Raw genomic sequence first — 17,997 nt, forward strand, 5'->3', positions numbered from 1 at the left:
TCTTCTCTTCTCTTCTCTTCTCTTCTCTTCTCTTCTCTTCTCTTCTCCTCTCCTTTCTTCTCTCCTCTTCTCCTCTCCCTACCTCTCTCTCAGTCTCTTTCTCCCTCTGTCTGTCTATCTCTCCAGTTACACATATGATCTTCAGTCTTCCCCAGTGGATTTTAGGTCTAGCTACCCAACTCCTTCATGAGTTTATGGGAATCACTTCTCGGTTTTATCACTTGCTCCCCTGTCACGGCCTGTATTTTATCTAGGATCAATGTCCAAGACTCATTAATACCAGGATCCTTTGTGAGGCAGGGCCCTCACTGGGATAATGGCTCTCAGATGACCAGAGTATTTACTTGTGGGAGATTTCTGCCTTCCTCATAGAACCTTGTTCAGGCAATAGTCATCTCTACTACCACACCCAAAGCATGGAGCTGTGCATGTGAGCTCATACAGGTAATAGAGCTGAGACCTAGGAATGATCCTCAGAGACCAGGACCTAATTCAGTCCATTCAGGTTTTAAACGAGGAAACTGAAGTTTGCTCCAAGCTGGGACGTGACTTTGCTCATACTCACACGGGGAATTTGTGACACAACAGACACTAGACCTCGAGTACTGGACGCTTCCCACTAGACACACTGCCTTTTCTCCTCAGCCCGAGGGACACCCAGAGAGGGTGTCACGTCTTCCACCCCAGCCCTGGGCTCAGCATCTCCCCACCTCAGACTGGGTTGGGTGAAATATGCCAAGTATGTCCCCAGGCAGTTCTTAAGGATTGGCAGCTCAGAAGAGAGTTCTGGCCCTGGAGTCAGGAATACCTAGGTTCACATCTAGCCTCAGACGCTCACCTGAACATGGGCAAGTTACTATGCCTCTGCCTGCCTCAGTTTCCTTATCTGTAAGATAAGAGGATGTCACCTACTTCTCAGGGCTGTTGTAAGAATAATATGAGACAATATTTATCATAACAATAAGAGCTGCCTTTTATATAACGCTCACTATGTGTCAGGCTGTGTACAGAGTCCTTTATAACTGTTATCTCCTCACAGCAACCCCAGAAGGTAGGTGCTATTATCGTTACCATTTTACAGATGATGAAATGTATTTCTATATTTTATAAAATAAACTTATTCATTCATAAAGTGCTTTGCAAACCTTAAAGCACCACACACATGTGTATATTTGTATATGTATACATGCGTACATACACCACACACAGGCACATATGTGTGTGCATGTGTATACATGCACAGAATGCAAGGCATGTTTATACACATGTACGATCATGTGTATGCACGTGTGTATGTGTCTATGCACATATATGTACACACGATATATGTATGCACACACACAATAACTGTGGCAGTGTTGCTGCTACTGATATGATAAGGGACAGAGAACAGTATCTTTCCCCTCTGACTGGGGCCTGTTCCAAAGTGAGCACCCTCTCTTTACCTCCATTTCAAACTGTGGGTGAGATCAGAGATTGCCCCGTCCCCAGTAGCCTGCGGCCACATTTATTCCATAAGCATGGCAATGTCAGACTGGATTCCTGTTTTTCTCAGCTTCTTGGTGTCACGTGTAGTATGTTGGGGATCATGCCAATAACATACTTTCCTTTGCACTTATGCCAGGACATGGGATTGCAGTCTCTAAGAATAACAGCCTCCTGCCTCCAGGAAGACAGACTGAGCCAACAATGCAAATAAACACGGGCTTTATTGGGTGATTCATATTGGGTAGAGATAATCCTGGCTCATGGTTTTCCAAAGGTCTTAAGTCTAGCCTCAGAAATGTTCCCTTTGGATGGAAAGCTGCCTTCTGTTCCAGAAGGTCTATTGGAAGATGACCCTCATCTGATCCTCACAATAATGTGAAGTAGGTGCTATTTCTATACCCATTTTACAGTTCAGGAAACTGAGGTTAAGTGACTTGCCTAGGGTCACAAAACTAATAAATGTCTGAGGCTGGATTTCACATCAGGTCTTCCTGACTCCAGGCTCAGTTCTCTAACCATTGTGCCACCTGCCTGCTTCCTGGAAGGCCAGGAGATGGAGATGAAGGCAGACAGTGTTCTGGGAATATGGAGGATAGTGAATGACAATGTTTGGAGTTGAGAGATAGAGAGTCTTGTGCAAGGAACAGGAAGGAGGCCAGTGTTATTGGACCACAGAATATGGGGCAGGGGGAATAAGAGGCAAGGAGATTAGAAAGATAGGAGGGGGCCACATTAGGAAGAACTTTGAAAACCAAACAAAAGATTATATATTTGATCCTAGAGGTCATAGGGGAATGATATAGTCAGTCTAATAGCTAAGTGGATGATGTCCTGGAATGGGGAGACAATTGAGGCAGGGAGGCCAACTGGCAGGTTATTGTAATCGTGCAAGTATGAGGTGATTAGGGTGTGGCCCAGGTAACAATGTCAGAGGAGAAAAGGGGGCATCTATGAAAGATGTGACAAAGGTTGAATTGAGAGGACCAGGCAACTGTTCAGATAGGGTGAAAGAGAGGGAAGAGGTAGAGATTCAAGTTGGCTAGTACAAACCTCAGCTAAGCAGTAATCTCTTCTACAAGTGATTGGACAACTTGTACTTGAAGACTTCCCAGAACAGGGAACTCACTACCATAGAAGGCAGCCTGTTTCTTTGTTGGAGAGCTATAAATGTTAGGAGGGAAAATGCTATCCACCTGGGGGAGTCGGAGACAAAAAACTGATGGCATCTGAATGCAAATTGAAGCTTTTTTTTTTTTAACTTTATTATTCTTGGGTTTTTTTAGTGTATGTTTTCCTTTTTTTTTTTACTTTATCAAATGCTTTATTAACTTCTAGTTTACATCATTCATTTCTGCAAGATTTTGAGGTACAAATTTTCTCTCCATTTTTCCCCTACCCACCACCCCAAAATAGCAGTCCCACAGGATATCCCCTCCTCCAATCTGCTCTCTCCCATATCTTCCCACATGCCCCCTCTGACTTTCCAGTAGGGCATGGTGGATCTCTATGCCCCAGTGCCTGTATATCTTATTTCCCAGTTACATGTAAAATAATATTAATAATAGTATATATATATATATATATATATATACTAAACATTTGATTTTAAAACTTTGAATTCCAGATTCATTCCCTTCCTCCCTTGTCACCCACCCTTCCTGGGAAGATAAGCAATTCAATATAGGTTGTACATGTGTAGCTATGCAAAACATTTGCATAGTGGATATATTGTAAAAGACTGACTATATTTCTCTCCATCCTATCCCACCTCCCATAGTGTGTGTTTTCTTTTGCAACATTGCTAATATGGAAATGTTTTCATGACTGCACATGTATAATCTATATTAAATTGCTTGCCTTCTCAAGGAAGGGGAAAGAGGAAGGAGGGACAGAGAGAATTTGGGAATCAGAATTTTTAAAAAGGAATGTTAAAAATGTTTTATTTACATGTCATTGAGAAAAAAGAAAAATTAAATATAAAAGAAAAAAAAACAAATGTTAGGAAGATCTTCCTTATATTGAACTAAAATCTGCCTCCCTGTAACTTCCACCCTTCTACTCTAAGGGCCCTAAGGAAGAACAAGTCAAATCCCTTTTCCCTTCAAATGTTTGAAAACCACTGTCATTTTTCACCTAAGTTTTTTTTTTTTCTGGGCTAAAGTATACCTAGCTCCTTCAGCAGATCTTTTTGTATGGTATGGTTTCCAGTTCTCCCGCCATATTGGTCTCTTGGACCTGCTCTAGATCTGGTCCAGCTTTTCTTTGTCCTTCCCAAAATATGGTGACTGGGACTTGTCACCATTCTCTAGGTGTGATATTCCCAAGGTACAAACAGATTATAACCTCCCTAGACCTGGACACTATACTAATATTAATTCAAGTCACATTAGCTTTGACTGGTTGCCATGTGACTTCTTTTGCCTCATTCTGAGCTTATGTCCCATTCATACCCCCAAGTCTTTTTCACATGAAATGTTTAGCTGCATCTCCTCCATCTTGTACTCACCCTCAGAAAACTCCCAATCTGGTTGGGAACATAAAGACAAAGATCTCATAGTATATAACAGAGCCAACGTTTAAATGAAGACTCTTAGAGTCCAAATCCCCTTTCCATTCACTGGAGCATTTTCAAATGGCCAAGCGAAGGAACATCAAGACCTGGTTGACCCTTTGCTGTTTCTAGAAGCTACATCTTGCTTCCATAATACCTTATCCCCTCTGCCCCATCTCCCTACTTTCTTTCCCCTTCTTGAGTCCTTTGAACAGAGTAAAGAGTTGGTATTATTAACTTGAAAAGAACTCCCTTAAAATTTAAGAACAAAAACAAACTAGAAAATAACAGAGCTATAGCACTCTTAAACCAAAGCTCACCTGTTCAGGGCATTGTAGAGGGCATTCATGTATTGGGAGAATGGTTGGATTAGCTAGCTGTCCTCTACAGTCTCTCTTCCAGACATCTCTTCAACTCTTAAGATTCAAAGGTTCTATGATAATGAATGTTAAGATTCCACAATTGAAAAATCTTCAAAAATTTAACACCTCTAATGATTCTCTCTCTAACCCCTCCTCCCTCCAGAGCTTCAACACACCTAACACCCTTCCTTCCCCAATACCAACCAAGTGACCTTTTCAAGAGTGACCCCAAGTCTTTGTTTATTTATTGGGGAGAGCATACAGGGAAAGGCCAGAAAGGAGTGGATTCAGGATAAGGAGCCCTTGCTTTCTTCCTGCAATGCCAGATGCTTGGGCCTGGGGTGGATGTTTATGGATAATAAATGGCCTGGTGGAGAATGACGCTCGCCATGCCAGGAGACACCCAGACCGCCAGCTATTATAGGCTAACCCCTAGTTAATAATTGGTCGAGCACTGGCTCCCGGATGTGAGAATCCAAACAAACAAGGTTCTTAGTCAGAGGGTAAGCATGTCTTCATAGAAACCCTTTCCATAACCCTCTATCCTCCTTGTACAATCTGGCCTCTATCTATGTAGGGGCAGCCAGGTGGTGCAGTAAGCAGAATGATGAACTTAAGAGTCATGGAGATCTGAGTTCAGATCTCACCATAGATACTTATTAGCCCAGTGATCCATGTCAAGTTATTTAACCTTTCTGGGTCCCATTTTACTCCTCTGTGAAATGGGATGGCTAATAGCACTCATGTTCCAGAGGCCTTGGGAAGGTCAGATGAGATAACAAAGCACTTTGTTAAAAAGTGCTTAACCTTAAAGAGTCAATGTTATTATTACTTTATTGTTGTTATTAACCACCACAGAAAGGGTACTTAGGGGTCTCACCAGCCCACATGTGTCAGGCAGAAGAAGAAGATGCTCCAGTGAATGAAAAGGGCACTGGATTTGGACTCCAAGAGTATTCATATAACTGTTGGCTCTGTTATTTACTATGAGATCTTCGTCTTTATGTCCCCAACCAGACTGGGAGTGTCCTGAGGGTGAGTGAGGTCTTCCCTTTCTCTTAGGATGGAATCCATAGGGTGACTCAGTACAAACCTGACCGATTGCTTAGTTGCTAAGAAAATCCCCAGGCTTTCATTTTGCTCTCAAAGGCTTTATTCCCAGGTAAAGAAACACATGTAACAGGCCCCATTTGGCCTGTCATGGGGGTTCCACCAAGTAAACCAAGACAAGCCAGGAAAGCCAGGATGGTAGACTGGGAAGGACAGTGGATTCAGAGCAGAAGACTTGGGTTCAGTACTACTGAATCTGTTATTTACTTGCTATGTGACCTTGGGCAGGTGCCTTATTTTCTCTGAGACTTAGTTGTTGTTATTGTCAAATCTGTAAATTAAATCCTATGGGAAAATAGCAGCTGTTGCTGGGTAGTCATGCTACCTGGAAGAAGGGATTTTATCCTCAGAATCTCCATCCCCATCTCCACCCCCACTGAGGCCAGAGAAATAAGCTCCCTGGCATCCTCTCTGACATTTTCCCACAGCTTTGGCAGTAGGCAGGAGAGGGACTGCATTGGACTGAGAGGTGACCCTTTGCAATCCCTTCCCTGCATGGCCACGCCAACTAGTGACCCCATCTCAAGTTTCCTTCTATTTTAGCCCCTGGGGAAGCTGGGATTATGCTTGGGATGGGCTATTTTGGGGAGGGCTGCTCTTCTGCAGCTGCTCAGTGACCTTGGTGGGAAGGGGGTAGGGAGGGGGAGAGGACAGACACATTTGTCTCCAGAGAGTCCAAGTTTATATTTCTTCTGTTATCTAGGCCTCCTTACCCCTGGAAAGCTGCCTTGGGGCTCAACTTAGAGGGTCTAGAGGGAAGGGTTTAAGAATCATTCATAGATAATCCAATGTGAAGCCTAGACCTTAGAGACCAACCAACTATGCTAGGACACTCATTTTATAGATGAGGAAGCTGTTTAGAAAAGAAAGGTGACTTGCTCTCTTTCTTTCCCCTTCTCTCTCCTTCCCTCACCTTGTCCACATCTGCCTGTTTATCCACTTCTGTATCTTTACCCAAATCATTGATGAGAAATCTTAACCAGAACAGAACTGAGGACAGGCTCTGGTAGCTCTCCACTAGGGACCCTCTCTCAGCTTTACCAGTCCATTCATTAGTGTTCCATGAGCCCTTTCATTCAGTCAGTTACAAATCTTCATGGCTTGTGTTACCATCTAGCCCACCTCTCTCCATTTATTGTGCAGATGGATGTCATGAAATTCAGGTATGACCACAGCATTCCCCTGATCTGCTTGTCTCTTAACCCTGCCAACAAAAAATGAGTTTAGTCTGGCAAAACTGGTCGTTTGTTTGCAAAGCCAAGCTTAGTGATCTCCCCTTCCGTTTCTAAATACTCACAAGCCATACATTTAATAATATACCCTAGAATTGGCTGTCCAAGTTCCCAGATCTATATTTTTCCCATTTCCCTTTTCCTCCTTTTACAAATGAGGACACTTGCCTGTCTTTATCACTCTGGCACACCTCCTGATTTCTACAGTTTTTAAAAGATATTCAGCAGTGATTCAGTGATCAGTTCTGAGTGACTGAGTTCTTTCAGTATCCTGGACATAGTGACGGGACCTACTTTAAGACTTGTCGGTCCTTTCTTACTATCTCATTCATCATCTTGTACTTGAATTCCCTTTCAACCATGTTAGTTGTAACCTTTTCAGTCCAAGAATCAGTCGTGGAAGAGAAGATAAAACATAATAGCTGATGCTGTAAACATTACACCATCTTCCCTATGTGAATTTTTAAGTCACTGAACATCGTAGGTTTGGGGTATACAAAGATTAAAAACTGATCCCTTTCCTCAAAAAAAGGTTATATTCATGCCCCCAATGTACCCACAAAGTTCTTTATGTACACTTCACATGGTGATGGTGGTAGTGGGGCAATGGGGGGGGGAACAGTTCCTAAAGCTCCCTGGCCACTTAGTTCATTTTTGGTGGTAGCTTTCCTAACAATATACCTGTAAGACCATGACAGTCTTTTATAGTTATCCTTCATTATTATCCTCAGCCTTTTTCTTTTGTCAGTCAAATCAGTCAGTCAGTAAACACTTAATTTTTTTTTTTAAATGTGGCAGACCCTGGGCTAAGTGCTTTTGTACATATCTTTTTTTTTTTTTTGCTTTTTGGAGGGGGGAGGCAGAGCAATTGGGGTTAAGTGACTTGCCCAAGGTCACACAGCTAGTAAGTGTTAAGTGTCTGAGGCTGGATTTGAACTCAGCTCCTCCTGACTCTAGGGCCTGTGCTCTGTTCACTGCACCACTACCTGCCCCATGTACATATATTTTTAATTTGAACTGAACAAAGAGTTCCCTATGCCATAACATCGTTTTTAAAATATGCTTCAAACCATTTTTTCTGATCAGAAGCCTATGCAGTTGCATGGTGAGAATTTTATTTTTTCAGACCCAAATGGCCTTCTGGAGTAGACTTTCCTTTTAGAGGATCAGGCCACAGATCCCACCTGCCTTTTCTCCTAACATCTAGAGCGCAGATCTGATCAGGCCTGCAGCTCACTCATTGGCTCTCTTTGATTTCAGGATGACATGACTGCCATTTCCCCACATTTTCACTTCCTTTTCTTTGTGGGATAGAATTAAAACTAGAACTAAAATTTCACTCCTAGCTTTCTCTCCTTCCCAAGAGATGAGATTGTCTGCAGGAAGGCATCAGAAATACAGCCAAAGCTCTGCCTTCAGTTGAATGAGATTTGGAGCCCCACAGTCTCTTTGAGTACTTACTGTTCTGTCACCAAGTCAATTCCCCAGAATGATCGAGTTTTCCGGTTGACTCTCTTCTCCCATCCCCCCCAGTCCCTTCTTGGTAGACTGCAGGGAAATAAATGAGTGATGTCATTGAGAACCACTCGAGGAATTTCACCTAAGAGGCAGCAGGCTCAGGAGAGAGAGGGCCAGACTACTTTCTTTCCATATTCTGCCCCCTCAGACAGCATGGTGGCCTGCCCACTTCAGCAAAGAGACATTGGGAGATGGTTGGTGAGGGCTGAAGATAGAATAGATGTGAGCAATGAATTCAGACTCATCTTTTGTCCTGTTGCACTTCTGGGGCTGGAATCCTGGGCTTTCAGACATAAAACTGGGGTCACCCACCTTCTCTCCCCTCCCTAGTGTTTAGTTTCCTGGAAATCTGCAAAAAAAGATTTTACCTTGGAAACAAATGCTCACCACTATTCACAGGGAGAAATTAATTGAGACTGCTCATTGGAAGGAGACTTGGAAGATAGTGGAGGATAGAAGGGCCTGACATCCTGTGGTCCAGGGGACAGAGTTGGACATGACTGAATGAATGAACAATGATCCACAGGGGGAAAATTAAGGCATGGGATATGTAGTTATGGGATGAGTTCTAAAGTCACCTTAGTCAGGGCCCAAGACACTGGCTCTGGAGAAAAAACAATGCCTATCCCGAAAGTTTTTTTTTTTTTAAAGCAATTGGGGTTAAGTAACTTGCTCAAGGTTACACGGCCAGTTATTTTTGTATGGGTGCCGAGTATCTGAGGCCGGAACCGATCCCGGGTCTCCCAACGGGGCCGTTCTTCCTCACTGTGAAAACAATGCCTATCTTCACTTAGCTCACGTGTTTGTTACTGGGAGAAGTGGCAGCTTCCTGGCTCGAAAGCCTCTTGCTTCCATCTTTCTAGGCCCAGAGCTAGGGCCTGCACCTCTGAGCCCATCCCTGGCTCCATGGTCCTGGCCCATTGGTTCAGCTTTCTCCAGCCCTCCGCAGCTGGCCAGGAGGGAACCCTAACATGCCGCTTTGGGCCCTGCCCTTCCAGAGCAGCTATGATGCTTGTCTGATTTGTCTCTTCTCTTTTCTCCTTTCCCTCCCTGGCTACCTAAAGAGAGTGAGATCGTCCCCCCAGACTGCCTCCGTCCCCGTTCATTTACTGCCATCCGAAGGCCCTCCCTTCGGAGAGACCCTGAGGACACGCGCCTCTCCGTCAGCCTCTGCGACCTCAACATGCAGGACGGGGGCTTCCAGGCGGCGGCCGTGGCGGCGTCGGCCTGCTCCATCCCGCAGAACTCCCTCAACTCTCAGAACTGCCACTTGTTGCCCCCACAGCTAGAGAGCGACCTTCGCTTCCACCAGCTGCGCGGCGCTCACATCAAGATCCTGGATGAGCAGACCGTGGCCCGGCTGGAGCACGCCCGGGAGGAGCGGACTCTGGTCTTCACCAGCCGGCCGCTGCATGTAGGCGAGACCATCTTCGTCAAGGTCAACAAATCCAACGCCTCCCGCCCTGGAACCCTGTCCTACGGTGTCACAACCTGTGATCCTGGGACGCTGCGTCCCAGTGACCTCCCCTATAACCCAGAGGCCTTGGTGGACAGGAAGGAGTTCTGGGCCGTGTGCCGAGTCCCGGGGCCCCTCCACAGTGGTGACATCCTGGGCTTTATGGTGACTGCTGATGGGGAGCTGCACCTGAGTCACAATGGGGCAGCCGCTGGCATGCAGCTCTGTGTAGACGTTTCCCAGCCCCTCTGGATGCTCTTCAACCTGCATGGGGCCATCACACAGATCCGCGTCCTTGGTAGGTCTCACCCTTTTCCCAAAAGATTTTCCTGTTTGCAAATAATCTGCAACTTACTTTACTGTGCTTTGGGGAAGACTGGCCATCTGGACCATGAGGCCGTAGGGCAGACCTGCCACAAACACCCGTCAGCAGCTGCCCTGAGTTACAGGAATAGGAAACAAACAGCCTCCTAAATGCTGGTCTTGTAAACCCATACCTTTAGAGTGATGACAGGTGTCTGTCGGCTATGGGAAAGTTAGAAAGAGATAATAGCTTGTCTTGGATGCCTGACTCCCACCTACCTCCTCTTCTATGCCTTGTTTTTTATTTTTTTTTTTGGTCAAAAATATGACATAGCAGAAAGAGTGCTAGTCCTGAGCCTGGAAGACCTGTGTTCAAATCCTGGTTCTGATACCTAAGTGACCAATATGACCACAGGCCTCAGTGACTCAGCCTTCCTGAGCCTGACTTTCTTCCTCTGGGAAAACAGGAATAACAGTCTTTGTACTTCATCCTGCACAAGGTTGTTGTGAAGAAAAGCACTTTCTAAACCTTTGAAGTCTATAAAAAGGGAAGTTATTTGTTTGTGGACTGTCAGAGCAGGGAGGGACCATCATGATGACATAGGCCAACTTCCAGATTTTGCATATGAGGAAAAGAGAAGCCTTGAAAGGTTAACTCATCCAAGGTCACCCAGTCAGTCAGTGGCAGTCTCTGTCCAGGGCTATTTCCACTGTCCCCCACTGCCTCCCAGATAGCTTTGACTGTGTGTGTATGCACACAAGTATGTGTGGCTGGGTTTATGTGTGTATGAGAAAGTGGACCACCCAGTCTGAGTCTTCTGGAAATGTTTTCTAAGAATGCATGGGAGTGTGTGTACGATTAGGGGTGTGTAATTCTGTGTGTGAGTGTGAGTAATATATGCTTGTGAGAGGTAGTTAGATGAATTCAAGAAAAAAAAAAAGATGAGAACTTTTCACCTTGGAAAGATTAGGATGAATGTGAACTCTCTGAGAGCACAGTGTTTATTTTTTTGTCTGTGTGCCCCAGCAGCTAGGCCCAGTGCCTGGTGAATATGGTAGGCACTGAATATAATGCTTAATGAATTGAACTCATAAGATTAAAGCAGAGGGAGGTCATATTTTTGTCTCAAATTTTTTTTTCCTTGAAGAAAGAAAGCTTTCCTGAGCATCTTTTCTGGGCTTACTCTGCTCTGGGCCTGGCCTTCCTGAAGGAAAGGCAAGAATAGTGGGCCCAGGCCTTGTCTTGGGGAGTTCATGGTCTGGTCAAGGGACAGGACTCCCACTAATCATTGTGGGTGTCAGTACCAGCCTGAGCGTGGTGACAGGTAGTAAGGGTCAGAGGAGGGGATCAAGGTGGCCTCTAGCAGTCAGGGAAGGCTTCCCAGATGAGAGGTTGAGGCTGAACCTCGAAGCATATGCCATCAAGTCCAATCAGCAAATGTGTGTGTTGTCACACACACACACATACACACACACACACACACACTGAGTTGGGGGATGAGGGAAGGAGGGGAAGGCTGGGGCACCAAGGGAGCTCATCTCATCCAGCCACCCACCTCTGTGTAGGATTTTTGCCAAACCACTGCCAAGAAGTCTTAACTCTGGTTTCCATTCTCCAACCAGCATTTACTAAGTTATATGCTGGATACAGTTCAATGTGAAATGCTGGGGAGATACAAAATTTAGGTAAGACATGGTCCCTGCCCTTACAGATCTATAATATAGAACATGGAGCCTGTTCACAGGGGTCTGCCTTTGTTGTTTAACCTTTAGTGTTTCACATGGTGAGACTTTCAGGACAGAGAAGAACAGAGGTGGCTTAGAAACTGGGATGAATTTTAGATAGAAAAGGGGCTCCCTCCTCCCCTCCCCTCACTATGTAGTTCCGGTCTTGGAATTGTTTTCTTGGAGGAGGGGGGAAGCCTCTGCAATCAGATTATTAAGGGTGCCTCAGTTTCTCCATGGGTACAAAATGGCAGGGGCAGTAATGCATGCTGTGACTACCCAATCATAGAACGGAATTGAAGGTGCCCTGTTCCTCATTCCTGGGCTGGCGGCTGTAGGGCCTGATCCTGGTCCAGGTATGAGGTGGGCCTCTTCTGCCCTTTGTTCTCTGTGTAGAGAGAGGGATAAAGGGGATAGTGCAGGCACCCCTTTGGATTGGTTAAAAGCAGCAGCTGTGCACATTAGAACTGGCCAAGAGGATCTTGAGAAAGAAATTTGGATGGGAGGAGACAAAAACAAATTGAGATGAAATGGAATCAGGTTGGGCCAGTAAGAAATCAGCCCACTTTTCTGCCCCCAGTTCCCTACCAGGGACTCTTATGAAAAAGAGATCTGCACGGCAGGAAGGATGGAGGCACGTGGCACAGTGAGGGAAGGCACAGGCTCCACGATCATGTTTCCCAGCACTCACAATCCTTGATTTTCCAGGGTGTTGAAGAAACCCCTCCTCAAATCAGCATGGCCCTGGTGTGGTTTTGTAATGTTTCCATCGACTAGAAAGGGGTCCTTGCTGTGTGGTCGCAGACAAGTCACTCAACTTTTCTGGGCCAAAATATTTCTTCCTCTCCCTTCAAACATCCTAACTATCTACCTCTCAGGGAGGTTGTCAAAATAAATGAGCTAGTCGTGCTGAGACACTTATTGGGCCTTTGGGGAAGGATATTGTTACTGCAAGATATCTTTTCTGGCTATTAATAGTACTTCCTAGGGGTCCCTGTCACTGTTCTAAGGAGTGAGAGCCTGCCTAGGGGGCAAAAGTGGGGGTGGGGGATGGGGAAAGAGAAGGGAGGGTTTCTTTTCAATTTCGGAGGAGAGCTGGCTTAAGGTGGGTAGTGCTGGGCTCCAAGGCTGTGTGACTTAGCCCAGGAATTCTGTGGCAAGAGATATACAGGGGCTGCTGCCCTCAGGACCCAGCAGAGAAAGTGCATCACCCAGACATGCCAGGAGTCCCACTGCAGGTAGCTGTTCACACTATAGAAGAATGCAGGCTGCCTTCTTTTTTGCAAAGAAGCATCTGTTTACAGATCCTTAATTAGCAGCCACGGATACCAGGCAAGAATGAAGACATCCTACCCACTGAAAAGCCACCAAGGATAGAGACAGATCTCAATTGGGAGGTAGCCACCCACCATTCAGGAAACGGGGTTCGATTTACAAAGATTGCTTTTATTCCCAATTCCCCAGGAACACGATTATATAAAGGGAAATCTATGCTGTGGGCTGAGATGTTTAGACTTCGTCATCTAAGCATTTGGGAACCATGGAAAGTTTCTGAGCCAGGGAATGATGTAGACAATAGAGATGCTTTAGAACAGTTATTTCCAGCATTATGTGAAGGATGGTCTGAAAACCCCACTCAGGAGGGACCCAGGCTCCTATTTCTTTCTTCATCAGTCATAATCATCTCCAGCAGGTGGGGATGGTGGCTGAGGAGGTGACCACATTTGGCCCTCTCTTCTTCTTTCCCTCCCTCTATCTTGTAGGCTCTACCATCCTGGCTGAGCGAGGTGTCCCATCTCTCCCGAGCTCCCCGGCATCTTCACCCACTTCTCCTACTGGTCTGTGCAGCCGGCTCTCTGACCCTCTGCTGAGTGCATGCAGTTCTGGACCCCCCGGCAGTTCTCTCAGTGGTGAGTATGACCTTCTTCTTCATGCCCTACTCATCAGTCATCCCTATTACTTTCTCCATATAGCACCTTCCAGAACAGAGAAAAAGGGGGGCCTATTGAAATAGACCCAAAGATACTCTATATCTCCCCTGTCCTTAATCTGGACTATCCTTTGGGAAACCACCATGTTGTAAAGAACACTGAATTGGGTATCTGGGGCCTGGGTTCAAATATTGACTCTGTGACCTTGGACAAGGTTACCTAACCTCTATAGGCCTCCATTTCTCCATCTGTAAGATGAGGGTCTTGGCTGGCTGATTTCCAAGTTTCCTTCTGATTCCACACCCTGAGGAATCCTATGTCATGACATTTATTCAGCATTGCCTTCAGACCTTTGTCAGCAACAGATCATCTGTTGGTGAAAACTTCTCAGACACCCTGTTTATTATTCCCTCTTATTTCACAGAGAGATAAACTGAGGCCTAGAAAGGCTTGGTATCTATCCCTCCCAAGGGCCCACAGTAGCTCAATCAGTGAGTGGAGTTAGCTAAGATTGTCCAGACCCCTCCCACAACCCCTTCCTCTTACAGTTGCCTCCCTTTGCCTCCCACCTCCCCACCAGGCACAGCCCCCAACTCACCTGTAAGCCTGCCTGAGTCACCTCTGTCACCAGGCCCCGGACCAGGGCCAGGGGCAGGGCCGTGGAGTGATGAGTGCACCATCTGTTATGAGAACACAGTGGACACGGTCATCTACACCTGCGGTCACATGTGCCTGTGTTACTCCTGTGGCCTCCGCCTGAAGAAGACTGTCCACGCTTGCTGCCCCATCTGCCGACGAGTCATCAAGGACATCATTAAAACCTACCGAAGCACCTAGGCCTGGTGCTGCCCCCGCTGCTCCCCACCCCCACCCCACCCAAGGTGGGACTCTAGCCATCAGGAGATCGACTCCACCCCCAGCAGAGGGCTAGCAAACAAGGACCCCTTTCTCTCTCTTTTTTGGAAAATTGTTTTCCTTTCCTTCATTAAAAAAGCAAAGCAAAGATTCCCCAGGGGCTTTAGGGCATATGGGGTAGAAGGGTAGCCCCTCCATGTGACCTCATTGGCTACTATCTCTGGAATGCACAAGAAGACAGACTTGTGCTTTGGACCTTAATTCATCTGGGGATGCCCTGACTCAGCAAAAGCCTGGGCCCCTGTCTGGTGATTGCTAGAGAAGAGGAGGGGCAGGGCAAATCCAGGGTTTGGAGAAACCAGGAATATCTCTCCTTGCACCCACCCTCACAAGCCATGTCCGACCAGGACTCTGGGGAGGAGTGTAATGGGACCCAGCTCCTCCTCCCACCCCCTCAGAGTGCACCTGATCAGTCTGACCCTTAAAAAAAAGCCTCTCCTCTTTTCTCTCAGATTTTCTTTCCTCTCTTATCTCTGCACTGGCCTCTTCTCTTTCTTGCCATCTTTTCTTTCCCTTCCTCTCTTCTCTCTGTCTCTCATTCTGTCTCTCTCTTCCCTCTCACAGAACATCAGTGTTTGACTGAAGGATGTGGAGCTCTTTGGAAAGGAGCTTCCCTGTCCATTTTCCTCAGTTTCACCATCAGCTAGAGGGCAACTGGGTGGGATAGAGCGCTGAGGGTGGAGTCAGGAAGACCTGAGTTCAAATCCTCCCTCACACTCCCTAGTTGTATGACCTGGGGCATGTTACTTAACCTTTTTTTTTTTGGTCTCAGTTTACTCATTTTTAAAATGAGAGAGTTGGCCTTCGGGGCTCCTTCCAGCTTTAGATTTCTGACCCTATGACTTACAGGAAGAAAGGATATCTGCCTCCTGAACTTTCCCTGCCTCTTCCTTTCTGATGAAACTCACATCTCAGGCATGTGTGGAATTGTGAATTGACTACAGTGAGGAATGACTATAGAGGGAACCACCTCGATTGGGTACCACCTCCTTTTGACTTTTGAGAAGTGGGTTTCAGTGACTCCTGACTTTTCCCAGGTCCCTGGGACCATGGGGAGAGGTCTTGCTTTGCAATTGGCCTCCTAAGACATAAATCATCTCACCCTGCCATCATCCCTGCCCCCCAGCCAGGGGCAGGGGTTAGGGGATGTTTCTCCCTAGCTCCCCCCCCCCACTCCCTCAGGCATCTATCTCCCATCATCTCAGTGCCAGGGAGGCAGAGGGGAGTCTTTGTGACTCAGACTCTCCCCCACATAGGCCCTTCCTGCCCAGCGGTCACTTCCAACTTTGGCCATACCCCCTCCCTGGCCTGTAACCCCTTCTCTTGCCTTATTTATTTTTAATTAATTTATTGATTTCCACTAGGTGGAGTTGCTGTTCCTCAACCCCTTCCCTGCCTCATGACCTGGAGGACCAGCTTTAGGTGCTTACTGACATATGCCAGGAAGAAGGCAGTTGGGTGACAAAGACAGCTTCATCCCAGACTCTCCCCTCTGGGGCTCAACCCACTCAGGCTTAGTCAGCCTCTCTCCCATCAAAACCCAGCCAAATGTTTCCTTAGCCTCCAGGAAAGGAGGATTGAAAGCCGAAACAATTCCCTCCCATTTCTCAGAGGGGCTTTCCGGTGTTCTAGAGCCCCAGGAAGCAGTTTGGTGCTGGATTTTGAGCCAAAGGACCTGAGTTCAAGCCTCAGTTCTGCTACTAACTTCAGCCTTGATTACATAGCCTCTCTGGGTTTCAGTTTCCTCATCTGTAAAATGAGAGGTGTGGACAAAATGATTTCTGAGGTCTTTTCAAGTTCTTTATGATTCTGAGACTGGTAGCTGAGAACCCAGAGGCAGAGAAAGGAAGGTTTGTTTGGGAAAGCTTTGTTTGTTGACCTCTAATCTGAGGTAGGAGTAGGACCCAGTGGAAGGCCAAAGAAGAGTCCTAGACCGAAATGAAATAGGCTTCCAGTGCAGAGGAAGTGGAGATGCTTAAAGGCTTTTGTATCTGCCCAGCCTGTTTTTCCTCCCAGGGTTAGAGATTCAGAGCTCTCTTTTGGGAGAATGTCTGTGATTTGGGATGCATTGCCAAGGGGCCTGGGGAAAGTGGTGTCTCCAGCCGCAATCATCTCACCCAAAGTCCATCCCTAACACTGACTTCAGGATCTCAGGGATAGTAGGGGGCATGGAGGTAGAGGGTAGTGCTGGGTCTTCTCTAGTTTCACTGGGGTGAGTCTTTCCCACCCTTTAGGGTTAGCAGCTGCTTTTGTTTGTCCCTTTGCTGCTACCCTGTCTTCCCATATCCAATCACGATCAGCCCCTGCTGTTGAGCGCAGGGAGAGCACAAGGGGAAGCGCCACCTTTCTGTGCAATGAGCCCTGGACCATTCTCTGGCACTAACTCCCTGTGTGAGCCTAAGCAAACCATTTTTTCTCTGTGTATGTAATTTTTTCTAAATCATGAGGGTTGTACTAGATGGTTTCTAAAATTCCTTCCAGTTCTGAAGTTAGATTGAGTTTAATTCCAAGATTCTGATTGGTAGGATTAGAGATGGGGGGGGGGGGGCGTGGTGAGGGAAATCCTTTCTGCAGCCCTTCTGGAGGCAAGGACTCCCTTGGGTGACCCCTTTGAGATTCCAAATTAGAGCATCTTTAGGGAGGGGGACTCTGTTCTGGTCTGGGGTCATATTCTCCAGGGGTGCTGGAAGTAAATGAGGAATGGGGAGGAGGAAGATAAGGCGCCTACCATATTCTATTCCATTTCTTTCTGATGCTGTGCTGTTAGTTGTCCTCTGGGTCACCCTGATTGTGAATAAAGGTGATTTCCAACCTCTCAGCTGGCCAGTCCTGCTGTTCCATCACTGTGGGGGAGCGCTATCATTCAACAAGCATTTATTAAGCATTACTGCATGCCAGGTACTGAAAGAATCCAATCCAATGATTCAATTCATTAAACATTTGAGCACCTATTATGTGCCAAGCACTGTGCTAAGCTTTAGATTAAGAAAGTCCAGTTCAACAAGCATTTACTAAGCCTTTACCATGTACCACCATGTAGTGCAGCTAGAAGTGGGGGTGAGGAGCCTGCTGTCTTGAGGACCTAGAGGGCCACATGTGGTCTTGAGGCTGCAGCTTCCCCACCCCTGGATAGTGGACAAAGTGTGGGACTTGGAGTCAAGAACACCTGAGTTCAAATCTTGCCTCAGACTATACCAGCTGTATGACCCTACACAAATCACTTAACATTTTAGCCTCAGTTTCCTCATCCATAAGATGGTGATAATAGTATCTACACCATAGGATTGTTATAAGGATCAAGTGAGATAACATATGTAAAAGTTCTTTATGAACCTTAAGGTACTGTATGCATGCTAGCTAGCTATTAGGGGCGATAGAGGGTAGAAAGACCTGGGTTCAAGTCTTG

The 17,997-nt window shown here is 46.4% G+C and overlaps 1 protein-coding gene across 2 annotated transcripts in view; it reads left to right on the forward strand.

Moving 5' to 3' along the window:
• NEURL1 (neuralized E3 ubiquitin protein ligase 1) overlaps window positions 1–17,409 on the forward strand; it is a 102,565-nt gene extending 85,156 nt beyond the window's left edge. For both annotated transcript variants that reach the window (XM_069098875.1, XM_069098876.1), the window contains exons 4-6: window positions 9,326–10,015; window positions 13,509–13,655; window positions 14,257–17,409. In XM_069098875.1, the coding sequence (XP_068954976.1) occupies window positions 9,326–10,015; window positions 13,509–13,655; window positions 14,257–14,513 (1,094 nt within the window). In that variant the 3' untranslated portion in view covers window positions 14,514–17,409. The remainder of the gene's footprint in view (window positions 1–9,325; window positions 10,016–13,508; window positions 13,656–14,256) is intronic.
• Window positions 17,410–17,997: the final 588 nt, after the last annotated feature.

This window comes from Petaurus breviceps, unplaced genomic scaffold, assembly GCF_028583685.1.
Source record: "Petaurus breviceps papuanus isolate PSGF00001 unplaced genomic scaffold, PetGlider_PUasm1.0 37, whole genome shotgun sequence".
Classification (NCBI taxonomy): domain Eukaryota; kingdom Metazoa; phylum Chordata; class Mammalia; order Diprotodontia; family Petauridae; genus Petaurus; species Petaurus breviceps.